This window comes from Sebastes fasciatus, chromosome 8, assembly GCF_043250625.1.
Source record: "Sebastes fasciatus isolate fSebFas1 chromosome 8, fSebFas1.pri, whole genome shotgun sequence".
NCBI lineage: Eukaryota > Metazoa > Chordata > Actinopteri > Perciformes > Sebastidae > Sebastes > Sebastes fasciatus.
This window is the reverse complement of record NC_133802.1, coordinates 23,908,853-23,931,296: the sequence shown is the minus strand read 5'-3', so window position 1 is coordinate 23,931,296 and position 22,444 is coordinate 23,908,853. Positions and strand designations below refer to the sequence as shown.

Genomic DNA, 22,444 nt, shown 5'->3' with positions numbered 1-22,444 from the left:
TCAAACGGACGTGCAGTTTGCAAATTCAGCAGTGTGGGCTTCAGCTTTTTTTCCATTGTGTAATTAAAATGTCACCAATGTTATAACTCATTTAAATATTATTTATTTAAGATATTTACTGTGTGAAGAACCAATTGAGATTTGATTGACAGTGAAAATTACATTTATTTGAATTGCATGCTGCATATAATTTAACACTGTAAACATACAGGCAGAAATCAGGTTAAGGCATCAATTCACTCTTTTATTTACAATTATGTTAACCGACAATAGAAACAGGAAGTTGAATGAGAGTTTCTCTCTCTCTCTCTCTTTCCTGTTTATCAGGAATGATACTCTTCGACAGAAATTGCTGTAAACTCTAATACTGAAACTACTTTTTATGTAAAAAAAAAAAGTCAAGCCAAAAAAATACATAAGTAAAAATAAAGCATTGTTATGTGTCTATATTACAGAGCTAAACAAATGATCTTCCTTGCATTGTATGTAAGTATTAGCCTTTAAACATCTTTGTCCTTTCAGGATTTTGCTTACAGCTCATTTTCTTTGGAACTGAGGTATCGTTTATGTCCAGAACCGGCCTCACACAGGCTGCAGTCAAAGCATTAGTCGATTCTGCAAATGCATCTTCTCATTAAAATGTTTTAAACTGTTTCTATCTGTGAAATGAGGTCAGTAAATTCAACATTTTAATGGTAGTACTGTTGGTAGTAAATTCAGTTTTAGGTGTAGATGTTCCACTGTTATCATCTCTTGCCCTTCATGTCACACAGACTGATCAGAAATGACCTACGCAGCCTCTGTGATTCATGTTTTTAGGGGATGTCCATGTCTCCGTTAGAGGCATGAGAGTTGCGTTTCTCTAAGTCGCATCCAGCTCTGTTGTCGACATTTTCTTTGCTCTCCTCGTCCTGATCCTCTGATCCTGATCTCCTTCTGAGGCGTAGCCCGGGATCTCTCTGTGTCGGGATCTGGAAGCTTGAGTAGGAGCTTCCCAACGACGGTCTCTTCTCTAAAAAAAACAGCACAAACAAAATACTTCAGAGAATGAAGTGAATGTTTACAGCAGGCATGAGAAATCAGACGTAGCGGTTAAGATATGAGGATGCTGAATAGAGAAGGAATTCACAGGTTGAAAAAATATAATAAAATTCAGGAAGTATATTTACAGAACAGGCTACAACATATAACAACCATCTATTTATTCACATAAAGTCTCTGATCTAAGAAAATGTGCCACATAAGTCTTTACAACGTTAAATGTCAACCCAACCACAGCGACGGCATTTAGCGCTGGCATTTAGTAACCTAAATACACTCAGGGGAAAGAATTGCAAAAGTTGCTGTAGCATAAAACATAAATTATTATTTCAAACACACACTTGTTACCACATAATATGATGCTACTTCTTTAACAGTGAAATAGAAAGTTTTATTCACAGCAGACATTTTCAAAATGTCAAAATGTGCCATCCAGCTTTTTTTATGCACATTTACAGTTTGCTCATAAAAACAGCTGGATGGAAACACTGAAAACTTCAGATCTGTGTGGAGCGATGATCGAACTATACTGTTCCTCAAATTAAGACATGAATGTTTTGCACCATTTGAGGTTTGACTGGAGCTCTTGTCATTACATCCTCTTCTGCAATGGTATGATGGCACCCGTCCGGAGATCAGCTGTTTATCTCGATGTGCTCAACTTCTGATATTTGCATAATGGTTGTTTAATTACCATTTTCTTTTGCTGATTTTCCGTAAATTTGATTACAATTTGTGCTACATTTGAATGGAAACCGGTCTATGGTAGGAAAAGCACAGGTGTTACTAATAACATTAAAGATGCTAAATGAGAAATTGGGAGCATTTCTATTGCCTCCGCACAGCTCTCAACATGGCGACAGCTGAGCCGGCGGCTCGCAGTGAACGGTGCTAACAGCGCTAACAGTGCAAACAATGGCAACTGTGCTGACAGAGCTAACAGTAGCCCCTTTCACACTGTCTGTTCAAGGTGGGGATGTTGCGCCGTTATTCCGCCTCGCTGTTCTGTGTGAAAGGTATGGAGACGGAGTGGAGGGGACAGAGTTGTTCCGCCGCTGAGCCGGCAGCGGAGATAGTGGTATTGTGCCGCTGTTGTTACGTTCACTGTGAAAAAGCAAAGCTGTGGATCTTTTTTACGGCAGTATTGCGGAATCTCTGTGTGAAAGGGGCTAGAGTTAACCTGCGGGGGAACCGGAGGGTGGGTGCTACGCTTCCACGACGGCACAATCGGTCAGGACGTCATTATCAGCACTATACAAGCACTAAAAGCACACGCGGCCGGCCTGGATATGTCAACAAAGCACAGAGAAGCAGCTCTGATTACAGCATACACAGAGGGAGAGTGACTTCATTCTCTGCTCAGGTAGACATTGCTCCTCTATATCTAATAATAGTTGTTTACTGCTATATTAATGCTCTGGATATCAAATTAAGATCCTTTAGCAATGGCTCTGTTCTATTTTATGTGTCCCAGTGAGCCAGCACGCACAATACCAGGACCCTGAAACTGAGGCAACTAAATAGAAGTCAACCATTATTCAGATTATTATTTTTATCTGTACTTTTCCTCCTGTGACATGTCAAAATGTCTTCTGTGAAAAATGCCTAATGTCCTCTGCTGGAGTGAAAATTGAAAAATCAATCTCATCATGTCACACAATGCAACATCTCGTTGTGCAAAATGGGACACGTACCGCCCGGTCCGATTGGTCGCATCAGTCTGTTCATCTGGACGTTCCAGTGTTTGACGTTGGTGCTCGCCTGGCGGAGTTTCCGCTGGGCAGCCTGTCAGAGAAAAAGAGCAGCTCATTAAAACACCTGATACCTACAAGAAATAAAGACATAAACTACTCTCAGCATTACCACCAACTACAACTAATACAAATATCAACATTCAGTATCTTTTCACAGCGAGTTTACAAAGTTCTGTCACATTAAAGAGAAAATATTGACAGTTACAATATAGCGGCATGTTTAATATTGTCTCTTTTCAGGGAGATGAGCAAAGCAGAAATAACACCCCACTTAAAAAGTGTGAAATTCATAATATGAGTCACATAAAGTCTCCAAATGGCAGGGTAAGTAAATAGATAGCCGGTCACACTCTGTTGTTTGAATTGTGTTTAAATGCTTCTGGTTGGACTTTGATATCATTGAACTGTTTTGAAGGAAAGACCATAATAGTTGTCTGTTTTGTTTCATCTGTGTTAATACTGCATCCTGTCTGCTCTGTCGTCTTTGTAAGTGAGATTGTAAATGTGTTACCTGGTTAAATGAAGGTTAACACAAATTAATAAATAGAATTAATTGAATTAGTAACAGTAGTAGAAGCCATCAGCCGATGCTATTGGCTCAATGTTTTATTCAAGTATCACACAAGAACCCCAACAAGCAACATTTCCTCTATGAGATAAGAGATCGATAACTTGGACTCTGTAAATGTAATTTTGATGATTTGATTGTGTTCTTATTTAACTGAGGCTTTTATTTTTTAGATCTTCTTACCACTACATCCTGGTCGACCCTGTGCCGGTTGGCGCGGACTTCCTCCAGCTGCCTCTGAGCCTCGTCTAGGTCCCGGGACTTGGCTTCCATTTCCTGTTTGAGCTCCTGTTTCTCCCTCTGTGTCGCCAGGATGTACTCCTCCTGTTCCTCCTGCAGGGCCATCAGGGCCTTCATTTTCTCCTCCTCCTCGTTCAGTAACCTGGACACAACGGAGGACACAAACAATAATAATTTCATTATTAAAAAATGTAAGATTGTCTCCTCAGACATTATAGTGAGCACAGAACCTGGTGCAAACTGATTAATGGGATTAATTCATCAGAAACATTTACTAGAAAAGGTTGAGAGAGCACAGAAACAGCGACACAATAGATCTGACTGATGGCAGCGTTTAACAACTTCCTCTGTTAGCAGCTCAACTTCCTCAGGAACATAACGCAACATGAACTCCTTTCAACAGCTTGATATCTGCTGTCTCCTTGTCAGTTAACAGGTTATTGTTTGCAGGCTCTTAACCCAAACAAATGACTTCTTAATGTGCTGTGAAAGTGTATAAATGTCTCTAATCATGTATTAGTGGAGACAGGTGGCCACATATAACACTCTACCCTGCTTGAGCGTAGCGGAAAGACTCCTCATCCAGCCTGGCTTTGATCTCCTGCTGCAGCGCCTCCTCCAAACGCTTCTGCATCTCCTCCAGCTCCTTGATCCTCTTCCTCTGCCTCTCTGCCTCCTCCTCTTTCAGAACCATCTCTGCCTGCATACTGACCCGAGCCTTTAGACGCACAACAAGAAACAAAGAAATGAACACACAAATCTTTTTTGCTTCTGAACTCTTCCTTCTTTGCCTCCATACTTTACCTCCTCAGCCTCTTTCAGCTGGACCTCCAGGGCCCGCTGGAGCTGCTCATGCTGCAGGCGCCTTCTCTGCTCGTCCTGCTCCAGGAGGGCCTGAGCCTGCTTTTGCGCCTCCTTCAGGAGATCCAACTCCGCCAGCTTGCGCTCCCGTTCCTCCTGCAGGGCCCGCAGCCTCTGCAGCTCCTCCTCCTTGGACTGCCGCCTCTTCTCCCGCTGCTCGCGCTGTTCACGTCGCTTCAGCTTCAGATCTTTGTGGAGGGACGTTTTCCCCTCCACGTGCAGTCTGATAGCTGTTTGAATGGCTGCGAAGAAGATAATGTTTAACGCCTTGATATTAGGGCTGTCAAAGTGAACACGATAATAAGGTGTTAACGCAACTTAATGTTAACGGCACTAATTTAACGGCATCAACGCAACTTGGGATTTTTAGGTTGTAGTAGGTTCAGTTCTAAAGTTAGATTGAAGATACTGGCATCATATGAAACTAGAAAAACCGAAGGAATCCATTGGTACCATGTCATACTAGGATTCTGCTCCAAACTTACGCTAAATTTTGGCGAGTAAAAACTGGCATGGCCATTTTCAAAGGGGTTTCTTGACCTCTGACCTCTAGATATTTAATGAAAATGGGTTCTATGGGTACTCACGAGTCTCCCCTTTACAGACATGCCCACTTTATGATAATCACATGCAGTTTGGGCAAGTCATAGTCAAGTTTGCACACTGACAGCTGTTGTTGCCTGTTGGAGTTTGTTATGATTTGAGCATACTTTTATGCTAAATGCAGTACCTGTCAGGGTTTCTGGACAATGTTTGTCTGTGTTTTGTGTTATTAATTGATTTCAAAGATAAATATGTACATACGTTTGCATAAAGCAAACATATTTACCCACTCCCGTGTTGATAAGAGTATTAACCACTTGACAAATCTCCCTTTAAGGTACATTTTGAACAGATAAAAAATGTGCGATTAATTTGCGATTAATCACGATTAAATATTTTAATCGATTGACAGCCCTACTTTATGTGAAGATGAAGCTTTTAAGATTGATCCATGACTTATCAGTGATCAATATCAGTCTCCTCTGACCTGTCGTCCACTCCTGTCTCTGTTTGGTGTCTGAGGCGCTCATCTCGTAAGTCTTGGAGAGGGTTTTCAGACAAAACATGCACCTCTTCCCATCCCGGTCTGGTAGCACCTGTTCAACAAGGACAACCTTCATTTTAATGAATACATATCCCTCCTTCACATCCCTTGTTGTGACCATTTCTTAAATAAACAGTAGTGAGGAGAAAATAAAATGGTGAACTCACAGGGAAAAGGACGCTTTTGATCCATTTTGAACGACCAAACAATATTTGATCGTCTACTTCCTATAATAAAGCATGGTTTTAGAATTTTTCCTTTGGAGTAACACATGGTGGTGCAGTGTGCAGCGCTCTTGCTGAAAAAAATAACAGAACTCGACCAGATTTTTGTTTGTCATTCCTCAGTGTGGTACTGTGTGGCATTGATGAGCTAATAATTGACTGGGTGTTTGTGTCAGGAACCACCAGAACAGCCCAGGTAACAATCGGCTCGACTGCAGCTCCTCTACTGCAGGCTTCATATCAGAATGGGTCTCTCATGAGAGTGAGGCTGGCAGATTAATCCTGAGTTCAGTTCACTTGAGCTCTGTGAGATTTGTGAGGAAATCTGGAACAAGGCGACATTCAGTTTCCACCGGTTGTGCTTTTTATAAACTTGCTGGTTCCCAACCTTTTTGGATTATGACATCTAAATATGAAGCTATGTGTACTTAGGGACTGTATGAAAATTATTGGGGGAAGGGAGGTTTAGAAGAGGGGGAGGGTTATGTAATTTTCTTTTTGCTGAAGGGACATTTTTTGTGAAGGAGGGCGAGGGCCTTAAGTGATTAGTGACACGTCATTTGTCACTATTCTAGAGTAGTTCCCTCCTACACTTAATCTACACCTTAACAGACAACAGAACGATAGTAAGTTGTGTCTATTATGAGTAAACTGTGTCAAAAAATGTCAACATGTTAAAGGGGAACAGATCTCGGGGAGTACTACTGCATATGTGATGAAAGCTGTATAAAGCTGGCTCCAGAGGGAGCTGCCTGAAATCTGATAATGGTTGGATCTGAAGAAGAGAGGTAGCCTGCTCCTCCTCTCTACAAGAGGCTAGCGGCTCGAGGCTACACTAGCCACTACTAGCATAACACACCCGAAACGATCAGAGATGCACTGTGAGTAATGTAGGCGCCAGGTTTTGACACGGAAGAGGAATACTTGGAATAAATAAGAAGGTATCTCTGGTTCTGCTGCATTGATTTTTACAATTTTTTTAAGTTTAAGTGTCCATTGTGAGACGGACATTGTTATAGGAGTGCAATACTAAACCAGTGGAGCACCCTATTAAGGTTTAAATTGGAGTACATCATCTTGAATTCTTTATACACTTCTATTTATTAATGCAAAGATTTTACCAATTCAACCGTGCTACGCCGAATTCACACCAGGCAGCGGCAAAGTGCAGCTCGCCACAATAATTCTATTTTTCTGTGACCGAAAGGCGTGTTAATGTGTTTCAAGAAATTCTTTGTAATATAGGTCAACATGTCACAGGATTCACGGGATCTGTTTATAGATTGGCTGCTGGTCCTCTCTGGCCTAAAAGTAAAACTTTTTCCAACTCCGCAGCTTGCGGCCATTGCAGTTTTACATAGACATTGCATGGCAAAAAAAGTGGGACATAATGTTCAGCCCTCCTCGCCACCGCAGTAATTTTTGCACAGTCCTTTGCGACTCCTCGTAACTGGTTGCACATGTCTACGGGTTGTGAGCAATTATTTTTTCAGAGTCCAAATTTTTCAATAATTAACAAAGAAAAAACAATGATGCGAGAAGTGATAACAAATCTGTTAACCATCTTGTGACCATTTCCACCGTCATCTTTGCGCCAGTTTGGGGGAGTCCCAACACCCAGGTTGGGAAGCGCTGGTTTAAAGAATAATATTTTGACTCAAGTTTTTAAAAAAAGGAAAGTGAATGAACAGAATATATTTCTTTTCTGGATAAACTGACAAAGAATTCATTGTTATTAAAACCCACACTTTCCAGTGTCATCAGTGTTTAGCTTTGAAAGATGATCCTCTCCAGCTGCTCACCTCCACACAGCAGTTCCCATCCAGGACTATGTTGCCCTGACAGTCCTTGCGGTCCTCCCCGGTGTAGTAGGACAAGTTGCTCGGCCTCAAGGTGAACCAGCGCTCCTTCCAGTTCCTCCTCAGCTGGCCTTTCTTCCACAGATAACCCTGCATGCACCAATACACACATAATATACTGTCACCAACACAACGCAGAGTCAGGAACCAAAACACAGACTCCGGGTGGCAGACGGGTGTCCTACCTCTTTGAGGACATCGCCAACTATCTCCCTGTATACTTCCTCTATAGCCATGCTGACTATGCTCTTTTCAATGCCTCTGGTCATCCTTCCCGAGTTCATCATCTCCAGGAAAACCCAAACAGTAATGCCGCTCTGCTGCACTGACTCTTGGGAGAAGAAATCTTCTAATTCAACATAGTTGAACTCAATACTCATAGCCATACAGACCTTCTTGAGGAGGTACTCCACCTGAAGAAGAAAAAAAAAACAGAGTGTGAAAATGAATGTGGTTCATCTGGATTCTTCTTCTTTGATGCATTACACTCAAGGCAGGAAGTTACTAGAACTTATGTAATTATTTATTTTTACTATAATCAAGTATCTTTTTCTACTTTAGTGACTTTCCTCTAAAGTTTTTTTTACTTCACTACCGTTGTGGAGCTATTCAAAAAAAATTGTTTGTTGGCAGATAAGATCAGATCAGTGTGGTTTTACTTTATTTGTGCAATTTGTCATTTCCAATTTTCAACATAAAACACCACCGTAAAGATCACATCCAACAATGTCCTTTCTCAAGAGTAACTTGTAACTCTAAAATAAAAACTGGATAATGTTTTCTTAAACTCAGCATGCTAGAAACCGCTCTGCCCTTGAAAATTAGGGCTTTCTCTTGGCAGCAGCTGTGAAAAACACACGACAGGAAACCAAAACGAGTTTGCAAGTGAGAAACAAGCCCACACGGCTGCATGAGAAGAGCACTGCGTTCCATGAAGGCAAGAAAAAAGGGTTTCATGTAGGGTGTATTTAGTGGTTGTAGAAAATCCAACGCCACTTTTAGGTCACAGATTGCTGACTACAGTCTCTGAATTGTACTCAACAAGAGCACAATAACTTGAAAAATCCATGTGGCTAAATTTAGAAACAAGTGTCACTATCATTACACGCAGCCACGATCAACTTCAAGAGGTGCATATTTGCTTATATAATCTTACATTGCATAAAGCTTTTGGCAGTTGTTTTGAGTAACAAAACATACTTCATATTCCAAGAAAAAACTTTTTTCAAGTCTCTGCGTTGTTTTTGTTGTGAAGAAATTCCTTTAAATCTAAATATGTTCTATTTGAACCTACCTCGTCAGGGACCATAACCAATGGGTACTTGTCTTCAGAGAGAAAATTAAAAAGGCACCAAAGGCGAAAAGCATCCTTCTCTGGCAGAACGGTGCAGCTGGTTTTGTCCGTCTGGTAGTTTTTCTTCGCCGTAAGCGTCCAACAGAGCTCATCTACGTTTTCTTTAATAAAAGAGCCTTCAATAACCTACGACAACAAGATGCACAGATTTTAAAAAAACTTGACTACACAGCATTAAAATTTGACAAAACAAAAAGAGCATATAGTTGTGTTTTCATCACCTTGTCCAGGATGTATTTGTTGAGGTAAGGCATATAACCCTGACTGGAAACTGGACCGTCATCATCATCCCTGAAGTGCTCCTCCAAAGCAACGGGGTCATGTGGGATACTCAAGACTGTGCACAGATTGTGGGACAGCACCTGAAAAAATCACAATGTACAGGACAGAAATATGTGTTTAAAAAAGGACAACACACTGCAGCAGAGAGATGCAGAGCTAATCTGCATATCTAGTAGACAGTTACATTAGCTAGAATAAAACCGTTGTGGTTTTATTCCCTCAGAAAACATGTGGCAGCAAATTCAGAGAAATTATCATTTTGATAGGGAACTGAAATTTTGATTTTCTGCTGCATCGTATTTCTAAAAATACTTTTGTTTGCACATACATCAGCATGAAAAATACTGAAAAGAATGTGGGTGTCTGTTTCAAGTATCTGCTGCATGCCAGTGCATAGCAAACATTTTAAAACACAATATTTGACCTGCAAAAAAAATGTTTATCTTTAAAATCAGTCAAATCAAATTTAATTTGTGCAGCAGCTTTCATACTTTTAGTGCAGCTCAAAGTGCTTGACAGCTGACTGACGAACTAAAAAGACAGTGCAAAGACAAATGGTACAGGGCTATTGATTATTTTCATTGTCGATTAATCTGTCAATTATTTTCTCAATTAATTGATTAGTTGTTTGGTCTATAAAATGTCAGAAAATGGTGAAACATGTCGATCATGTGTTGTTTTGTCCCCAACTCAAAGGTATTCAGTTTACTTTCATAGAGGAGTAAAGAAACCAGAAAATATTCACATTTAAGAAGCTGTAATCATAAGAAATGTGGGGTTTTTTTTCTTAAAAATGACTCAAACCAATTAATCGATTATCAAAATAGCTTTCGATTAATTTAACAGTTGACAAATAATAGTAAAACATTGGGAGAAGTGTGCTGAGTGAATCATAAGTAATAATAATTATAGTAATAAAGTGTTATAATAATAATAAATTAATAATAATGTAATAATAAAAATGATAAAGTGAAATAATAATTAATAAATACAAAAAATAATAATTAAATAGTCAAAATAATATGAAAATAAATGATCATGCTAAAAATGTCAGATTAGTAAATTATAAATAACATAAGCTACTAATGTAATCAGAGTACTACTACTAGTAGTAGTATTACTTTCACTGCAATTAATTAATTTAATAAACTAATCGATTAATCGTTGCAGCTCTAAAACAGTAAAACATTTGGGAGACTTGTGCTCAAAATATAGTCATAAAATAAAATAATGTGAATAAAAATGATAAATGTGAAATGACATAAATTAAATAAAGTAGATAAAAGGCAAAAACAATAAAAGATGAAAATCAAATATCCATAAGACAGGCTAAAAAAAGTAAGTTATAAGTAACATAAACTACTATATATAATCAGAGTACTACGACTTTCACTGCAATGAATGTCTCAACTGAGAGCGTGCAACATCTTCAGATATCTGTTGCATGTTATCAGACAACCAGTCTCCGTGTGTTGAGCCATAACCACATCCTGTCTCTCGTCTCCAGCGCTCTGCAACATCTGTCACTTTTGAAACTTTGTCTAAAGAACATGGTGCCTGTACACACACACTGGGCTGCACGCATGAGAGGGGATAAGCCTAGTCATGAGGCTGACTCGCTGTGAGCCAGGGCAGCACATCGCAGGAACGTCGAGGTGGCTGGAAATGGAGTCTGATCCACTGCAAGTGACATAACAGTGAGATCAACAGAAATACAGTGGCTTCATTGACGCCCTGTGGCGAGAGACAACAATCACCAACATGTTTCCACTTCGTCCTTGCTCTCACTGTAACAATGTTCTTTTGACGTACACGGGCTCATGTCTATTCAACTTGCTATTCTCTAGTCAGGTCCAGTGCCAGAGGACCCTTTGCACTACAAGCTGGTACATGGAGGCCCAGTGTAAGCACAGCTTGGAGATGAGGGCTCCCATTCATTATGCACACTGAGAGCAAACTGTTACTCTCGTGCTCTTGCCAGACAGAGGTGCATATTGTGTGCCCTCTTTTCAGCAGTGAAAGCATTTTTTACCCGAAATATAGAGAACAAATTTCTTCCTTGTTGGACAGCATGTGGTTTAAAAAACACAGGAAATATTGAGGGTGATCAGATTGCGTACACATAGTTCCTGAAGCACAGACGCAAATGTAACAAAGACCAAATGAAATGCATTTGTGGCATTTTAGTTTGCTGAGCACTTCAAATATTTTCACCTCATCCTCCTTCAGAGCGAGCCCACGTGATGGAGTTTGAATATGAGATAGGAAATGAGGCAGCAGAGTAAAAGAGTGAGTGAATTGATAGACAAAAACAGCTCTAATTTCCCAGGTAGAGGACCCCTAACACACACACACACACACTTACCTTCAGCTGAGACTTGGACACTTTACCACTCTTCTCCAGATCCAGGGCTGTGAAGCCGTACCAGATGGATTTGAGCAGCTCAGACCTCAGGTCCATGTCTGCAGCAGAGTTACTTTCTGGTTTCCTCCTCTACGTCTGTTCTTCTTCCCTCTGCTGTTGACACAGGGCCCTTGGGTGACAGGCAGACACCCACACTGTTGCGTCTGTCAGAGGCAGGCATGAGGCTTTAGCAGGGTGCTGGCAGTGACACCTGCAGGCACAACACAGTCACTGATGGAGAGGGAGGGTCTTGTTTACTTGATCTGATCCTGTAGTGGTGAAAGAACTATTCAGATCATTTAAAAATAGAAATACCACAATCTAAATATATTTCATTACAAGTAAAAGTCCTTGGTATGCTTTCGTACCTTTCAAACTGTTGTGTTATATTACAGCTTTATGTTATGATATTATGTTCTATTATTATCACAGATGCATTAATCACCATTTTAATGTTGTATGTAGGTGGTTTAAGTGGAAATAATTTTGACTAGTACTCTGATATTTTACTTGTGTAAAAGTAACAATACCACAGTGTAAAAATGCTGTGTTACAAGTAAAAGTCCTGCATTCAAAACTGTACTTAAGTAAAAGTGTGTAAGTATTAGCATCAAAATATACTTTAAGTACCAAAAGTAAAAGTACTCATTATGCAGAATTTCCCATTTCAGAAAAACATAATACCACTGGATTATAATTAGTACTATTAGTATCACTAATTTTGTTGCTGGTAAAATGGAGCTCATTTTAAATACGTACAATATTGCTGTGTATATGAATCCATAACATCATAATTTAGTTGATTTATAGTTTGTATAATAATCTGAATGTGCAAAGTGACTGATGTCAAATAAATGTAGTGGAGTAAAAAGTATAATATTTGTTTCCAAAATGTAGTGGAGTTGAAGTATTAAGTATAGCATAAAATGGAAATACTCAAGTAAAGTACAAGTACCTCAAAATTGTACTTAAGTACAATACTTGAGTAAATGTATTTAGTTACATTCCACCACTGATTGTTGGGTACTGTAATAACAAGGCATCATACAGAAGCATAACTATAAAGTACAGTAATAAAATATAAATACTAAATAATATAAATCAAATAAAGTATAAATACCTCACAATTGTACTCAAGTAACGTTACATAACTGAGTTACTCGAGTACATGTACTTTCCACCTCTGCTGCCTTCAAGTGCAGTTGGAAATTACAAGTACTGCTAAATATGAACTTGAAAATCAGATTTTTCAAGTAAACCTGATTGTTTACGTGTCTTAAAGATACAAAGAAACAATTGTATACTATTAAGTTATTTAAATGCTACAGTATTATTCGCAAACTAGCTAGTTTTCTCTTAATTAACTGTCACTTAGCTAAATTAGCATTTAGCTCCAGTGTGTTCCTCTCCTATAACGTTAATTAACGGCCATTAATAACTTTCTTAGCCAGGCCAGTTAAATGTAACTACAGTATATTGTACCCATATACAGTACCTGCTGCGGTATTTCATCATTAAAGTGGAAATAGATAACTTTTCAACTAGATAGCTACTTCATCAACTGCTTGATCATAACATATAATAGCTATTACCGCTCATTTGCTCAGTCCATGAAGGCATCACCTGTGTTACAGACGCCCCCTACTGGCCTGGACAGGAAACAACACTTACCCACTTAAAATGAATAAACACAATACTAATCCCCAAAAATACAGTTCATTTTACATCAAAATAAAATAAATACTTACACAACAATGTGACTACATTCTGTGTGGGTCACATTCTCCCAAACACAAACATATAAACACACATTTATTATACAGCATCCCAAATACACTTTCCAGGGCAGATTTGAGTGTCTGTTTCAGGAGACACAGAGATTCCTGTCAGTGTATGCAGTATGCACATTTTGACAATTATGTCTGTGGTTTACCATCTGAAGTACAAACGTGTATTTTATGTTTATGCATTGATAAAGCTGCATCTGGACTATCTGGACTATCTGGATATATCTGCAATACCTGCAACCACCTCTTCTAACTACTGGTGCACTTTAAACTTTAAACTTACTTTACACTACATCCCATATACCATTTTATAGACTTTACAATTACATCTATTTATTGTAAACTAAATTTTTTATTGACGGACGGTACACGCTATGTCCATTTACTATGTTCATTCACTATGTTCATTCAATATGTATATTCTGTATTTCTATTTATTGTTTTATAATCTTTTTGTACACCTGTACCTCTGTACCTGCGCTTTGCTGCTTTGACACCTGAATTTCCGCCCAGGAATTAATAAAGGTTCATCTATCTATCCAATGTCATGCTAGCTTGTCGGCAAAAACGCAAAGTAACCCTACAAAGTCACACTAAATTTTGGTGAGGACAAACTGGCATGGTCATTTTCAAAGGGGTCCCTTGACCTCTGACCTCAAGTGGATGAAAATGGGTTCTATGGGTACCCACGAGTCTCCCCTTTACAGACAAAGGAGGACGGCCTGCAGGACAGATAATAATGCACACAATGCACTTTCATAGACTAAGCTACTGGAGTTACCCTGCACTATACTCATTTTTAACAGTCTCTTCTACACTATATTCACTTTTTCAATAGTCGTGTATCACAGCTGTTACCCTGCTCTATATTCAGTTTTAACAGTTTTCTTCATCTCCTTGTATTTTTTATATCTGGTATATTTTTTTGTACTTTGCACTACTAACTTTTTTACTGCCTTTTTACTAACATGTTTTGCACTATGGAACTGTGATGCTGGAAACTTGAATTTCCCTCGGGATCAATAAAGTTACTATCTATCTATCTATCTATCTATCTATCTATCTATCTATCTATCTATCTATCTATCTATCTATCTATCTATCTATCTATCATAAACAATAGGATGTAACGTTAATGTTAACCTAAACTAATGGGTAAAACCCCTATAATAGGACCATCACGGTTTGTGGAAGTAGCAATGACTTTTGAGAAAAGTTACAGACAGAAATGGTAACCTGACTGTTTTCTCCATCTCCTTGTATTTTTATATCTAGTATATTTTTTTGTGCTTTGCACTACTAACTTTTTTACTGCCTTTTTACTAACAAATTTTTGCATTATGGAACTGTGATGCTGGAAACTTGAATTTACCTCGGGATCAATAAAGTTACTATCTATCTATCTATCTATCTATCTAACTATCTATCATTAAAATGTAAAATAATGAATTACTTTGTAATTTAGTCCATTTATTTATAGATTAAAAAATCTATTTGTAAGTTATAAATCAATTAAATGCTTTATTACTATTTACGTGACTCTTTTTGTCCTCCACATTTTCTACACAATAAAGTCCATTCTATTCTATTCTGCTTGCAGGCCGCGGCAAAAAGCATCACGTGGTAAAACAAACTTTCGCGTCGTTACCATGGAGCTGTTTATGAGAATCCGTCGCTCATTGGTCGACGACGTTGTCATGACCACAGTGCGCGCTGTCATTGGTTGATACGGCTTCTTATTTCGACCAATGGTGAAGCGGGCTTTTTACAAACGGCTGCGAGTCCCGGAAGTTGACAGAGAGCCCACTGTGAGGTGAGAGGACACAACAAGGGATCTTTAAACGAGAACAAAACGCCTCGAAACAACAAAACATTTGGGATTAATTGTATCGGAAATACTTTATTGGAAGCACAGAAGGCTTATAGGTTATTTTTGAAGTGTGTAAGTATGTAATAAACCTCTCTATGTGTGTTTGTAGCATGTTGGTAACGAGAGAAGACGTTATTTGAACAGCTACATTACCCTGGTCTGCTCTGGTTAACTCTTCTTCATGTTGACTAGTCAACACGTTGGTTTACTCTACTGAGGCTTAGCTACTATCAAGTATGTTCTCTGTTGATCAGTCTATTTAATTTAAAGTTAATGCCAGATAAGTTTCATAGTTTACTGTGTTATTGATGCATGGAGCTCTAGCTTTATTCACTTTGCTTGTTTTATTTGGTTAAATTGTCAAAACTTTGGAAGGAATTGTAGTCTGTCTGTCTGTCTCTCTGTCTGTCTCTCTATCTGTCTCTATCTATCTATCTCTCTATCTATCTATCTATCTATCTATCTATCTATCTATCTATCTCTTTCTCTATCTATCTATCTATCTATCTACCTATCTATCTATCTATCTATCTATCTATCTCTTTCTCTATCTATCTACCTATCTATCTATCTATCTATCTATCTATCTATCTATCTCTTTCTCTATCTATCTACCTATCTATCTTATAGTGTTTCATGCTTGTTTGCCATTTGTTCTTCCTCTAGTTGCTCTTCACATCTTACCATCATCATGGACTCCTCTCCAGTCCTTCGTCAGCAAAGTCACAACAAAATCCGCACTGACTTCATGAGGTAAGCTAGTTTATGAAGTACTAAAGCCATTTTTTCACTTTATCTTTTCCTGGATATGAAAACTTGTTTTGGCATTGCACTGAAACTCAGGTATGGGTAATACTGTAGTCAAAAATGAAATCAAACAATGTCTAACTGTAATTGCATTTATTATTTAGCAATTGATTGGTTTTCTCCACACAGAACGAAGAATGAACATAACAAAATGCCAGCGCACCCAAAGCCTTCCAAACTCCTCTCCGTACCTCACCTTTCTAACCAGAATATAGAGAACCGGGATCCGGGAAGCTCAGAACTGGGTAGGAAGGCACCTGTGCGTCCAGGTGTAAGTAGGCTTCCAGTGCTTGCAAAGTCCCTTCGTCTTCAGACTCCATCTGACTTCAGTCAGTCTCACTGTAGGTGGGAGGAGAAACCTCTGGCTGTAAGTGCCTCCTTCCTGTCCTGTAAATGTTTTCTATTTCATAACATTAATCGTATGTTCTTAATACTTTATAATAATTTTCCTACAGGGGAAAACTAGGAAGAAAAAGCCGTGCACCCGGCCTGTACCTTTCAACCTGTCTCAGCCCAAGAGCTCAAGAGTGGCCACTGAAAATCAGCAGCCCCTCACTGTTTCACCATCGAGGACTCATGCTGTCCAACCTAGTCGCAATGTATGCAATGCTCGTCTAAAAACCCCAAACATAAATGCAAAACCTACTAAACATCCAGCTACGTTACACCACAATGTGGAATCAACTAAAGGCACAGAGACGTCTCATGGAAAGGCTAAAGAAAATACATACAGACAGCCGTCAGGACAATCTGGGCCTTCCAACATATTTAAGACATCAGCCACTTTGTCCAATCCTTTATCAGCCATTCCTAATAATGCTATGCATCAGACCAGTGCTGCTTCTTCTGCGCTGCCTGCTGTCAGTGCAGAGGCCTGTTTGGATAACATGAGCCTGCTCAGTCTCAAAGATCCAGCCAAGACATCCCATGCAGGGACCACGCAGGGCAATTTATCCAAAAGTTCAACCGGTGAGTTAAATGTGTCGTTGTCTTGTCATTGCTTTTGAGAAGTACACCTCCATTTGTGTTGTGCACAAGATGACAGAATATATATGCGTCCTTATGTTTGCATCTATGTAGAGTCATTTGTTTACGTACTCGGTTGCCAGTTTATTAGGTACACCTTGCTAAAACGTCAGTCTGATACATCAGCCCTGCGATAAATCCTACCTTTATCTTTTGTTGAAACTGTTTTAGAGAGGTGTTGAATAGGGCTGTGAAATATGATGATATATATCATCAAAACAATATGGAAATGTCTCTCTTATATGTTTTTCTATAACGTTTCTATCGTGATATAGGCTAGGCCTATATTTCTTTCTTTTTTCTCTATAATGTCACTTAAAACTGTTCTGTTTACTTTGCACTCAAGTTCTTAAAATGAGAAAATACTCCAGTACTTTTTATTTGTCAAGTATTAAATTCACACAGGAAAATACAAAAATAGATTTTACCAGGTGGTTATTTCATTATTTATTGAATTACCAGAAAACATGCTGTATCGTGATATACAGTATATTGTAATAAAGATATGAAATTCCCTATATCGGGATAGAAAATTTTGGTCATATCACCCAGCCCTAGTGTTGATTCAACTTTATGGTAATTTTGAAGGATGTAGTTTGTGGTGCTGTTTTGTATTGAGTTAAACTGACAGGTGTTTCTATTATTGTGTCCACAACATTTAATATTAATGAGGGTTGGTTAAATAAATAGAGCAACACAAATCTTTTGCATATAGGTTTTGATTTATTTGTTTAGTTTGTTTTTACTGGACATTTTTAATACTGCTATGACACAACAACAACAACTTATTTTTCCATGTGAATAGCCGTAACCAGTGTTTCTTATGTAATTCAGACAAAGGGGAGAACTTCCAGTCTGATCATGCGGCTTTGCTCAGTATCCTCCGAAACCAAGGAGTAATGGCCGCAGGTGTGGGATCTGCTTCTCTACACTCCAAAACCACCAACTATCTGGTGAGTTAGTTTTATAATTATCATTTACTTCCCTCTTTTACTCTGTCTTTTGGTCCCTACTCTTTACTGATGGAGGTTTTGAATGTGTATTTTTTGTCTGAATTGTTTGTGATTGTGATCGATGATTGAATTGTGATTTCAGTGTTTAACCATTTTAATAAATCTTTCAAATGTGTTAAATAATCATTTGGTGATTCTCTTGTTTGCAGCCCCAGCGAGTGTCAGTCATGAAGAGTCGACACAAAGCTGGACTTACTACAGGTAAGCTGAAAAAACATAATGTGTATGTACAGTAAGTGATCACAGTAGATGTAAAGGTTGTTGTTAAACCCATTAACAACGACTGGCTGACATTAGAAATGTAATCGCTTCTCATCACGTGAAATTTTGTTGGAGTCAAAATTGTAAAGTTTTGCAGATATAAAACCTACATGGTTTAAAAATTCTTAATACAAGGAATAATAAGTGATCTTGTTTACAGTTCAAGATGTCCTGTCAACAGTTTTACAGACATGGAGGTCTATGGGGAAAATACTTTTTGAGCTGCAGGGGATTTGTTTTCATGGCAGTACCGCAAGTGGCCACTGGTACAAACTGGCAGCAAGGCTTAGTGCCGATGCTGAACACAGCTCTCTTTATACATCCAGCCAAGAAATAGTCCAGGACATAACCCCATGTAACACAGCAACATGTTGTTTTTATACTTCAGTTTTTGTACGAATGAAACAAACATAATATAATGCGTAAACAAGTGAGCTTTAGAGGTGCTAGTAGGCAGGATTTGTTACCTTTGCACAGAGTCAGGCTAGCTGTTTCCCTTCGTTTCCAGTCTTTGTGCTAAGCTAAGCTAACTGGCAGCTGGCTCCCACTTCATATTCACCATATAAACATGACAATGGCATCTGTGTTCTCATTTAACTCTCAGCAAGAAAGCAAATTTTCCAAACTGTAGAACTATTAGTGATTGTTTTGTTTAAACACTACGTATAGGTTATCAACAATTTAACAAAAATGCAAGATTAAAGAACCCAAAAGTGATGTCTTGTGTCGACGAGAAATGGAGAGAAACCAGCTACTTTTAGTTTTTGTAAAGCTGAATGGTACCCAGTATTACTTTATGTATAAAGTTACACAACCAACAATGCAATGTAAATGAATTGGCCTTTGCATGTCATCAGAATTTGTGCTCTTTGTGCTCCTCTTACAGGATCAATGAAGTCGGTGCAATTCTCCCCAGACTCCGCTGCTCTGCGAAGTATCCTGCAGAACGAGGGAGTGAAGGGTGGAGGGCTTCTGGGCGCCACACCTCGAAGCTCTGTCTGTCCATCAGGCAGAAACACTTCAATCTACACAGTATGCATATATAACATTTGTTTTCAGCACTTTTAAAAAAATGCATTACATTGTTTGTGTAACATTTACTGTGTTGTTTCCTCTCTCAGGCTCAGAGAGTGCCGGTTAGAAAGAATCGTGCAGAGGCGACTGGAGGATCAACAGGTAAGATGCAGAATCGTTATCTTATGAAACCTAATGCATCCTTATCTCTTTGTCCTTACACCCTGACGTGACAGCTGTTTTATCCTCGGCAGTAGCACTCAAAGAATCTCCACTTACGAAATGGACTCCACAAAGGGTCCGCGACACCAGGCACCAGCCCATGTCTGCTATGGTCAGTATACATGTATTGTGTTTTCATGCTCTGTCTGTTTTGGTACGTGGTGTTTCTCACCGTCACTCCCTCATCTCACCGTGATGATGTTTTCAGAAATGGCACCTGTCGACACAACAGTCACCGCACGCCGTCACTCCCGGGCTGCGCAGCTGCAAAGCCAACCTTCAGCCGCACCAGGAGGTGAGAGCAGGAAATCGTATCAATTGTATTATGTGCGGCAACCAATGATTATTTTCATAGTTGATTAATCTGTTGATTATTTTCTTGATTAATCGATTAGATGTTTGGTCTATAAAATGTCAGAAAATGGTGAAAAATGTTTCCCAAAGCCCAGGATGATGTCCTCAAATATCTTGTTTTGTCCACAACTCAAAGATATTCAGTTTACTGTCATGGAGGAGTAAAGAAACCAGAAAATATTCACATTTAAGAAGCTGAAATCAGAGAATTTTGACTTTTGTTTTTCTTAAAAAAATTCTCAAACTGATTAATAGATTGTCAAAATAGTTGCCGATTAATTTAATAGTTGACAACTAATCGACTGATTGTCAAGAAAAGCAAAAGAAAATAATCGACAATGATGATAATCGTTAGTTGCAGCCCTGTATAACATTATGCTGTCGTTTTTAGCGTCCTCCATCACAGCTTTTTATCTTAAACTTCTATATCTTCTTTCTTCTATATTAAATATCTTAAATCTTATAACCAGAAATACACATACTGTGCTCCGTATCACAATTCATATGACTTTTTTTGTTTGTTGGCAGGAGATCGTCCAGAGATTATTTGATGATCAAGAGGACGAGCAGAGCACCGATGTGACGGACAAAGATGCTGAGACACGAGCAGAGCAGCTCCCAGTTCAAGTCACAACTGTAGGAAGTTCAACCCTTACAGCCATACAGAGATCCATACTGAATTAAGTTATAGTTATTTATTTAAAATATATTGAAAAGTGACTGTACGCTGTTTGGTGTCCTCACTCCTCCAGACTAAATCCCTCTGTGAAGAAAAGGTAGAGGCGAGCAGGGTCAGCAGCGACGAGGTTGAAGAGGAGGAGCAGAGGATTGTGGGAGGACAGCCGTTCTTCCAAGAACCCCATAGAGAGTCTGTCATTTTTTTCTCAACGGGCAAAACGCTGTTAAGAGCTCCACGCTTTGTGAAGCAGGAGGGCTCAGCCCGTGACAAGCAGCATGGCCCGGTTCTGCCAGTACACGAAGAGGTGTCATCTGCGTCAGCGCCAACCTGTCAGATCAAACCTTCTGTTCAGAGTCTGCACAGAGGTAACACTGATATCTCATGATAATCAATCTTATGGTGTTACACATGTAATGAACATTTTTTCCTGAATGGTGACTGTACACATGACTTTTTCTATTATAGACCTCATTGTTCAGAGGAGTTGTGCTCTGAATCCTGCAGTGGCGATGCTGCGTAAGCGTCTTCTTGCTCTGGAGGAGCTGCGTTTGGACGAGGAGGTGGCCTCCTACACCTCAGCGCCGGACCCGGATGCTTCGGGGTGTCTCCGCCCTCGGCCCCGCTGTGGAAACCCGCTGGCCTCCATCCTGCTCTCCAAAGAGTCCTCTGTGAGTACACCGCCGACAGTGTGCAGAAAAATAAGTATTAATGGAGTTTTGGGTTGCATTTTTTACATTAAATCACTGACATGCTAGTTTTGAAATGATTCATCGATCCATTGTTTTTAAACAATAAGTGTTTAGTCACTAAAGTGTATGAGAGGACAAATGAGCAGCATAAGTCACCAGAGCAAAACATGATGTGTTTGAACTGTTATTTTAACTGACTAAATAATCCATATTTATGCAATATTAAAAGTGTTATAAAATAGCATATATGGCCCAATCCCATGTCCACAGGCTCACAGACTTTGAGTCGTGTTCCCGCAAAGTCTGTGATCACAAAATAGGTTGGGAACCACTGCTCTATGGGCCCAATGGATACGGATCCGGGTACTTTATCATTCAGATGTCAAGCTTTTGGCTTGACATCTGAAGGCATCTGAAGGCTCTAAACAGACACACAAGTTAATATAAATATTTATTTTTGTTTTGTTTTCCAGACATTTGTTCCGATTGGTTTCGATCTCTCGTCCGGCTGCTCTTCTCCTCTCGGCTCTCCGCTGCAGCAGAGATGACTTTGCACTACAAGAACAGTATTTGTTTGACTGATTAATATCCAGAGTGGATGAGTAAAAAATAAAATCACTCTGGTGTTACTGATGAGACTATTTTTAATGGAACTATGTCCAACACTGTTGTTGCCAGCCTTAATACAAGTCCAAAGAACGCTGCTAGTATATATTTTTAGAAACCTTTTTGTCTTATAAATGTTTATGACCGCTCTCTGTAGATGCTTTTTTAAAAAAAAAAAACAACAACAACTTGTATCTGTTAAATAATGCATCTTCTACACTGCAGGCACTCATGTAGACAGTGTAGATGCACGCCTATTAGAAACAATGTTGGAAAAATAAACGTTTTAAAATGTCAATGAAGACTCTGGACTGAATCAGTGTTATAGCTTTAGTATACAGATAGATTAGGACGGCTCAGAGCGTCACACTACAATGTTCTTGTGTGGATTAGAAATGAATAATGTTCTTTTTGTACAGTGTTTATAATAAAATGATATATG

At 39.0% G+C, this 22,444-nt stretch overlaps 2 protein-coding genes across 5 annotated transcripts; one reads left to right on the top strand and one right to left on the bottom strand.

The window, feature by feature from the left end:
* Positions 1-145: 145 nt before the first annotated feature.
* LOC141772943 (differentially expressed in FDCP 6 homolog) lies at positions 146-11,830 on the bottom strand. Of its 4 annotated transcripts, none has more exons than XM_074644494.1 (12): positions 11,636-11,830; positions 9,210-9,350; positions 8,929-9,114; positions 7,820-8,047; positions 7,578-7,724; positions 5,719-5,778; positions 5,495-5,621; positions 4,408-4,706; positions 4,155-4,321; positions 3,547-3,745; positions 2,736-2,826; positions 146-1,012 (listed from the first exon to the last, which is right to left on the bottom strand). In XM_074644494.1, the coding sequence occupies exons 1-12, from the start codon at positions 11,729-11,731 to the stop codon at positions 816-818; spliced, it is 1,938 nt and encodes a 645-aa protein (XP_074500595.1). In that variant the 5' UTR covers positions 11,732-11,830; the 3' UTR covers positions 146-815. The 4 variants fall into 4 exon arrangements, with proteins under 4 accessions (XP_074500595.1, XP_074500596.1, XP_074500597.1 ...); XM_074644495.1 differs by having other exon boundaries at positions 5,495-5,603; XM_074644496.1 differs by lacking the exon at positions 5,719-5,778 and having other exon boundaries at positions 11,636-11,829.
* A 3,379-nt stretch (positions 11,831-15,209) lies between these two features.
* troap (trophinin associated protein) lies at positions 15,210-22,444 on the top strand. Its single transcript, XM_074642529.1, has 14 exons — positions 15,210-15,274; positions 15,998-16,084; positions 16,268-16,505; positions 16,594-17,107; positions 17,999-18,117; positions 18,327-18,378; positions 19,325-19,470; positions 19,560-19,614; positions 19,689-19,786; positions 19,883-19,969; positions 20,557-20,664; positions 20,781-21,072; positions 21,173-21,375; positions 21,870-22,444. Exons 1-14 carry the CDS (start codon positions 15,210-15,212, stop codon positions 21,942-21,944), a joined length of 2,139 nt encoding a protein of 712 aa, XP_074498630.1. The 3' UTR covers positions 21,945-22,444.